The sequence below is a fragment of the Acanthopagrus latus genome, chromosome 9 (genome assembly GCF_904848185.1).
Source record: "Acanthopagrus latus isolate v.2019 chromosome 9, fAcaLat1.1, whole genome shotgun sequence".
Classification (NCBI taxonomy): domain Eukaryota; kingdom Metazoa; phylum Chordata; class Actinopteri; order Spariformes; family Sparidae; genus Acanthopagrus; species Acanthopagrus latus.
In genome coordinates, this window is record NC_051047.1 from 12,578,876 (window position 1) to 12,587,006 (window position 8,131).

The 8,131-nt window shown below is 42.8% G+C and overlaps 1 protein-coding gene across 1 annotated transcript; it reads left to right on the plus strand.

The window, feature by feature from the left end:
* The first annotated feature begins 1,169 nt into the window (after positions 1–1,169).
* casq2 (calsequestrin 2) lies at positions 1,170–7,351 on the plus strand. Its single transcript, XM_037109789.1, has 11 exons — positions 1,170–1,645; positions 3,841–3,925; positions 4,013–4,113; positions 4,221–4,332; positions 4,735–4,808; positions 4,890–5,020; positions 5,200–5,245; positions 5,325–5,379; positions 6,240–6,340; positions 6,550–6,624; positions 6,749–7,351. Exons 1-11 carry the CDS (start codon positions 1,409–1,411, stop codon positions 7,058–7,060), a joined length of 1,329 nt encoding a protein of 442 aa, XP_036965684.1. The 5' UTR covers positions 1,170–1,408; the 3' UTR covers positions 7,061–7,351.
* Positions 7,352–8,131: the final 780 nt, after the last annotated feature.

The following is an 8,131-nucleotide window of genomic DNA, read 5'->3' on the forward strand; positions in this document are numbered from 1 at the left end:
CGTTCATTATTTAGTCATACATGATTACTACCTGCAGAGGGCAGAAGAGGCTCCTTTCCAAGCAGCTAGAGAACAACTGAACTTGAGAGCAGAGCTGCAGAAGGTTGAACAGGGAGGGCCGAAATAGAGGTGCAGCTGCTGTTGCCTTGTTCAATAGTGTGATAATGTTGTATGTAAAGGTTAAAGGGGCACTATGTAGTTTTGGGAAAGAAATTGAAACGCAGTATTTTAATGTTTGCAATATCAATGACGTAATAACACAAACTTATTCCTTTACTGAATGAACAAGCTGTTCTCAGAGGAAAATAAGTTCCACGGATGCTAGAAAGGTGGCAGGGTCCGCCACGTAAAAACAAAGCACAACAGTGTGAAATTGTCCTGTCCTTGAAGATCAGTTTGTTATTCAGTTTATTCAGTCATGAAAACAACACTATATAGTTTTGGAGACATTATAGTTGAAGACTCCTTGACATATCTGTGTGATTTATTTGTTTATTTATTTTTCAGTATTAATTCAAGTTTGCTTCTTTTTTAAAAAATCTTTTTTTTTATTCTTTGTTATGCTTCTTGGTCTCTCTTGAAACATCTCTTTATTGGCATTAAATGGATTGTATTGCAATTTAATGTGTGCAAATAAAATACTATAACAAAAAAAAGAAAGCAAATTGCACTCAAATCAAACCAGTTGTTGTTATATACCAATAAGAATGTCTTCAGCTCACACTGCACATGCAAAACCTGTGAGACCACATCTGCAGAGCTACACACAGACTATTAGAGTTGCCCTTTGCACACCTGTTGGCATTCTGAGCTGTCACTTTAAATACACCCCGCCATTTTCCACTCCAGCACCAAACCACAATCTTAAACCCCTTCAAACCCTTGAACCCCCAAATCTTCAGGGCTGAACTCTCTCGCCCCCGAACACATCACCCACTCCCCCAAAGAGACATCACAGACTGCAGGAACTGTACTCACGTTTAACCACCCCACCGTTGTCCTCTACTATCTCACTTGTGGTTTTATTTTTAGTATTCAAACAACTGGTCTCCTAAAAATGGGCCTGTCCTGCATGGGTAGGGGAGAGGAGCTGCTGCTATGTATGGTATCCACTCCCCCCCCCACCCTCCCCGGCACCTCACAGGGCCGACAGTCCTCCTCTTTCGCCTTTGTGTCTGCAGGGAGAAGGCTTGAAGGAGTGTTGGACAGTTGCTTGCTCCTGAAGATGCTAGCAGAAGCTGGATTTCTCTGCACAGCTTGGGATGCTTGAGAGCTGCCACTGACGGACCAACTTTTAAACCTCTGAAACTTTCCAACATTTCCCTTTCGGCTCTTGGGTGACCTTTTTTATACTGTGAAACTAGAACCAAACTCTTGACTCCTGGGGTTGTGTGGTCTGTGTCGCACCATGCCCTCCCTGTGGTTGTTCCTGCTCCCTGTGCTGAGCCTCGTTCCTCTGGCCCTGGCCGAGAAGGGCCTGGAGTTCCCACAGTACGATGGGAAGGACCGCGTCCTAGATATCAATGACAAGAACTACAAGAAAGCCTTGAAGAAAGACAGCATGGTGTGCCTGTTCTACCACGGGCCCATACCAGACAGCAAGGAGCAGCAGAAGCAACACCAGATGACCGAGCTGGTCCTGGAGGTAAAGTATGAGGATGAACGCAGGAGGAGAGATAGAGGAGGTGCAGGGGCAACCCCCAAAACATAACGACAGGACAAGAAGGAGGGAGAAGAGTAGAGACGAGATTACAAATGCTGGAGAAGAAAGGACACGAGGTCTGATTTAGCAAACAGACTTATATGAACGATCAAGAGTATAAAAACTCCACATAAGAGCTCCAGTAATCTGAGAACCAGTGCATGCATGGGTTTCCTCAAGGTCAACGTGTATCTATATGTGCTCGACAAGCGCACAGAGAGTCCAGTGAGATGCAGCACTGTCACTTAGGCTTAACTTCAGCTTAATTCAATGTGCGCTTCTATCCCCGAGAAATGCGTCCGGCTAATTCTCCCTGTGGCTCCCCTCCACTGGCAGAAATAGGCCGAGAGCTCATGTGTATGATGTTTTTGAGTAATGAATGTGAAGGACACCATACACCCCTCATCTATTAGAGTTTTTGGTTCACGTTTGGTGACAAATGTAAGACAGCTTGAAGGTCTTTTGTATTCAGGCTCAGGCACGCAGCTGGATACACGTCTAATTGAGAGATTAAATGAATGTCTCTGTTTGAATGCCATTCAGCTGGAAACAGTGAGCACGGTGCCCTGTCTCATGTTACACGTGGCTGAGGGTGAGCTGCTCTCTGATCTGCTGAAGGTAACCCGAGCCCAGTTGTGCAGTCCTGATATTAGCTTAACTTATTTTACACAGCACAGGTGGGCCATGCTACTGTAGAGTAGACTGACTGACCCTTTGTTTTTTGTTTTTTTGCTTTAAAGCAACATTATGTAGAAATTGGCATTTTGTGTGATATGATGCCCCCCTACAAAACCCAGGTCTGTAACCATCAGTCAGACATAATGTAGGTGCTGACTACAAACAAAACTTGTTGCGTAATAACAACATGACATATTGAAGTCTTATATGTTGAAGTAAACATGTATGTTACGCTGTGATCCTACCCTCTCACTGAAGTTACACAGTGCAGAAACAAGTCATATGGGGGATGACTGGCTGAGACAGAGACACCATGTTAAAAGACACTAAACCATCAACATGAATTAGAAGCTGTTATTTTAAGGTAAAAAAAAGTAAGTACGGAAAGTGATCCAGTTGTCTTTGTGACAGCGGCACCATCAAAAATACCATTTGGAAATACTAGGGTGGGAAAAGTTGTCTGTTGCCTCTCAAATACATTTGCTAGTTTGTCAAAAATATGTATAACCTGGGGTCTAAAACTTTCAGTTTACTTCTTGTAAGTATACAAAAGCTATAATTTACATCATGCATTGTTTGCTTTCATGTCTGCTCGCTGGCAATGTTCTTCTTCACTGCCATTGTTGATATGTGTGGAACCATGTCACCAGCATTGTGCATGTTCATCCTTCACAAGAGCAAACTCAAAGTTCAGTTCACGTGGATTCATATAAAAAATTAAGTAGTTCAGCAGTTTTTCTTTTTAATTGCTGCTCTGAACTAATACCAGTAGTGAAAAGGCAGTGAAAAAGTAATATTAACGCATTCGGTGCATTGAGTAATCGATATGAAACACAACTTCCAGTCTTTAATGCCAAGTCATACATAAGAGCATTGTTAACTTTTGAGGGAATTAATGGCGCTCATGCTCACGGGTTAATGAAAACTTTTAACCACACAGTAGTCTGCACGTATACATCTGAAGCTATTGAATCTGAGACCAACATGTAAAAATGATGGTGCTAGTAGTGATCAAAACACCACAGGAAACCTTAAACCTCACTGATCCTGAGCTTTTCAGTTGTAGTGTGAACAACCTTGCTGCCTTTGAGCAACCCATCATTTCTAGAAGGAGAGTCTCGCTAAGCTCGCCTACTGTACTTCACAGAACTATAGCCAGAACAATTACATATACTCTTACTTGGTTATATTTAGATCAAGTCAGTCTGGGTGGTTATGTAACCGTGTCTCCATGGCCTCTGGGCCGCTGAGCACCTCTGTCACATTGCCAACTTTGGTATTAATTTTTCTTTCTTAAGACCTTACCTGACACTGCGGTCAAGCTCCTGGTCATTTCTTTTTCCAGAGAAGCAGCCTCCATGAATATTTCATCTCAGCAGGGTTTTATTAGTCCCATCTCTGCTTAGTCATACGTCACCTTATTGAGTCCTTCATGTTTTTTTTTTATCTTTTGGTTGCAGCTTGTAGCTCAGGTTTTGGAGGAGAAGGACATTAGATTTGGGATGGTCGACTCACACAAAGATGCAAAAGTGGCAAAGAAACTGGGTGAGTGTGTAAATGCAGCTTTTATTTGGGTTCCCACTCTGAGCCCCCTATTCTTGAGCACTGATCTGTAATTTCCCTCAATCACAGGCCTGGAGGAGGAGGGCAGTGTGTATGTTTTCAAGGATGATCGGGTGATCGAGTTTGACGGCTTGCTCTCGGCTAACACCCTGACGGAGTTCTTGTTGGACGTGAGTAATTTAAGGGCGGATTCCCAGCTGCTGCCACCCATCAACACCGGCCTTTCCAATGTCACAAACCCTCTGTACTCCTCTCTACTCTTTCTCTCCGTCTCTAGCTGCTGGAGGAGCCGGTGGAGGTGATTGGAAATGCTCTGGAGCTGAGAGCCTTTGACAGGATGGAGGAAGACATCCGCCTCATTGGCTACTTCAAGAGCGAGGACTCTGAGCGTGAGTGTGCGGGGGCTGTTGACACGAATATGATCAGAACCTTGTTAGACGGGTCTGCGACTGAGCTCTCTGTGGCTCATTTGAACCCGCTCATCTTCCTGGATTTACAGATCCATTTTTACCACTACTGCACACCCAGCTGCCACTGTCTGGTCCAGTCTCACATGCTGTGGAAGAGCTGAGTCTAGAGTAGTTTGCTTGTGGCGATGAGCTGCAGCGACATCCCGTCTGACCAACTGTGGGAGCACTAAGTAGAGGTCAAAGTTCAGCTATTTCTGCTCTCTGATGTGCAAATGTCATGTACACAACAGCCAAAGAAAGCACAAACAGATGTGTTATCAGGAAAACCAGAGAACAGCAAAACATTGTGTGAACAACACTGTCTCCTTGTTTCCTCCTCAGACTACGAAGCCTTTAAAGAAGCTGCAGAGCAGTTCCAGCCCTACATTAAGTTCTTTGCCACTTTTGTGAAATCTGTAAGTAACCGTAGTACCAGCACTTAAACACATGACTATCTATATCATTGTTACTCTTGAGTCTTTGTTGCTGGCCAACAGGTGGCCAAGGAGCTGACTCTAAAGATGAACGAGGTGGATTTCTATGAGCCCTTCATGGAGGAGCCGGTCACCATCCCAGGCAAGCCTCACTCTGAGGAGGACCTGGTGGAGTTCATAACAGAACACAGACGGTAAACGAAGTTCAGTGTTGTGCAGAATGCTTCAGCGAATGTGTGTTAACCACCCACCTTGTGAGTTTTAAGTTTATACGATTATTTATCAGGTTTGATTAAACTAAAAAAAATCAATCTTCCAGCGCACATCAGTTGTCGGTTATTATTTATCAGGTGTTTGTGCTCTGTGTTGACAGACCAACTCTGAGAAAGCTGCGTGCAGAGGACATGTTCGAGACCTGGGTGAGTGACGTTTAAATGTAGTTTCCCCTGATACTTATAATCACCTGACGTTTATCATCATTTGTCATCTTATCCTCAGGAGGATGATATCGATGGCATCCACATTGTGGCTTTTGCTGAGGAGGAGGACCCCGGTAAGAGCATGTTTAATGTCATACCACTATTTGTTACCAAAGGGGAAAATCGTGGGACTGTTGAACACAGGCAAATGGATCTCTTGTTCTCTGATATCTAATTGGTCAATCAAACTTTTTGAGTAGCACCTGTCATACAGGTAAGTGACTGTTAGCTAATGATAAGACAGAACAATAATGAGTAAAGATTACACACTAATGAGTAAGAGAAAAGGATAAGAGGAGAAACTTCAAGAGGCCATTGGCTGGATAAAACAACAAAGTTATAAAGTTTCATGAGATGTAGAGTTGCTGGTGGGTTGAATTTTGTCAGGCTAAATGTTCCATCTGGTTTCCAGTCTTTGCTCTGACTAAGATAAGATAACTGGCTGCCAGCTGTAGCCTTACAGTTATATCTGACCTAAAGCAGGAAGACAACTTTCGAGGTTTCCCTCCACTAATGTTTCCCAGTGGTATTGCAAAGACACAGTTAGCAACAGGGCTACCACTAGCAGCCTCGCTATCTGTGCTATGACAAGGCAGATGGTTACAGTTATAACAAGGCAGGTTTTGTTTCTTCCTGATCTGGTAGAAAGAGTGCCAGTTTTGAACCATCTAGAGTCCTGCTCGTCAGATGCACTTCCTTTGGGCCATAATTCGACTCAATCTATATGTGCCTGGTGTCATATTTTGACAGCCACTACTCTGTAGATTCAGAAATTACTTCAGAATGGCTAATAACATCAAAAAAGTTCTTTAAACAAATGAGAGGGGAGCCAAACTATTTCTCTAAATCAGCTGATGTGTTCTTTTCGCCTGGTCCTTGTCAGTACTTATGCAGCAGAGTCTAATTGTCTGATATTGTGTAAAACTGCTTCCAGATGGATACGAGTTCTTAGAGATCCTGAAGGAGGTGGCCAGAGACAACACCCACCTACCTGAGCTCAGCATCGTCTGGATTGACCCTGATGACTTTCCACTGGTGAGACATGACACCTTCTAGATACAGAGCCAGGCAGACTAGAAATGCAGAGAAAAACAAAACAAAAACAAAAAAAAACAAAAAAAGCAAAAAAATTATATATATATATATATATATATATATATATGTATATATACAGTATATATACATATATATATACATATATATAGCTCACACGCTGCAGGTCTAATATGACTGTTTTTCTTCAGCTTATCCCCTACTGGGAGAAGACCTTCAAGGTGGACCTGTTCAGACCACAGATTGGAGTCGTCAACGTTACAGATGTAAGTAAAAAGCTGTCTGACGTCACGTGAACGTTTGTGAGTTTCTACAGACGTTATCTGACCTGTGTGTGTGTGTGTGTGTGTGTGTGTGTGTGTGTGTGCGCGCGCGCGCGCGCGCGAGCAGGCCGACAGTGTGTGGATGGAGATGGACGATGAGGAGGACCTGCCCACGCCCAAGGAGCTCGAGGACTGGATCGAAGATGTGCTCTCTGGCAAAGTCAACACAGAGGATGATGACGATGACGACGACGATGATGACGATGATGATGATGATGATGACAGTGAAGATGATGAGGATGATGACAGTGAAGATGATGAAGATGAGGATGACAATAATGGTGATGACAATGATGAGGAGGATGATGGTGACAGTGAGGATGAAGATGAAGACGATGATGATGATGAAGATGATGATGACGATGACGACGATGAGTAATCCATAGCATAAGAACAGTAATTGTTGACTCTTCAGTTTTAACTGTGCAGCAAAACGACTTTTCACAAATGTGTACTGAACATGTTCCCACTAATGACAACCAGTCTGTCAGTCTGTCTGTTGGACTTCTGTGATGATGTAAATAAACCTGGAGTGGGTTTGGGGATTTAGAATAAAAGACTTATATAGTAAAATGTCTGGTCCAGACATTTATCTCACCTTACACGTGACAATTATTTATATATTTATATATGTAAATGGTTGTTGATAATAAAGGACTGTCGACGTCAACTATCACTGTCATCAAATCATTTTGCCCTTGAGTGGGACCCCATCAAAGAGGGGAGTCTGCACCGCACCATGACTGTGATTGGTCAGCTTGGTAGAATCGCATTTTCCAGCTTCTCTCTGTGCTAATACCACTGTTAATATTATAGTGACCTGTAGTTTCCCCTGTAAACACACCGCCCACATGCAATGACTGTTGCAGTCCCTCCTGATCTGCTGCTCTTCTTGGGTTACACTTCTTCTCCAAAGCTGCTTTTCGCTGCCGTAGTGTCTCTGTCCTGAAGAGAGTGGACAGGCTGCATGTTGAAACAGCAGGCTGACTCTGCAGAACCAGCCCGGAGCAAAAGCACATCATTGTCACCAGGTACAATTCTGAATCGAACCTAAAAAAAGTAAAGTTTCAACATTTCCATTTTAAGAACATCTCAAAAGCAAAACTATCACCGACAAAATCCGATTTGTGTCAGTTCGTGGTCCTTGACATGAAAAAAATTCGAGAACCGCTGGGTTTAATACACTACAGTGTAAAAACCTTCAGACAAACGCTGCTTACTAACTATAAATGTGGATCACCATTCAATTAAAACTGGATTGGAATTTAAAAGTAACTAAGTAGATTTACTCTTATACAGTTCTTAACTTAAGTATAATTTTGACAGACAAAAAAACAAAAAAAACAGAGAATATGTAAAGTTTATTGGACGCATTGTGTTGTTCAAAATCAAAATAGTAATTCCAAACCTTTTGAGCTACAAAAATCAACATCTAGTCTCTTTTTCCTTG

What these genes read in the sequence shown, in the direction of transcription:
- casq2 (XM_037109789.1), top strand. Translation starts at nt 1,409, where the DNA reads ATGCCCTCCCTGTGGTTGTTCCTGCTCCCTGTGCTGAGCCTCGTTCCT. An exon ending in TGACGGAGTTCTTGTTGGAC is followed by an intron (nt 4,114 to 4,220) that starts GTGAGTAATTTA and finishes CTCCGTCTCTAG; the next exon opens with CTGCTGGAGGAGCCGGTGGA. An exon ending in GAGTCGTCAACGTTACAGAT is followed by an intron (nt 6,625 to 6,748) that starts GTAAGTAAAAAG and finishes GCGCGCGAGCAG; the next exon opens with GCCGACAGTGTGTGGATGGA.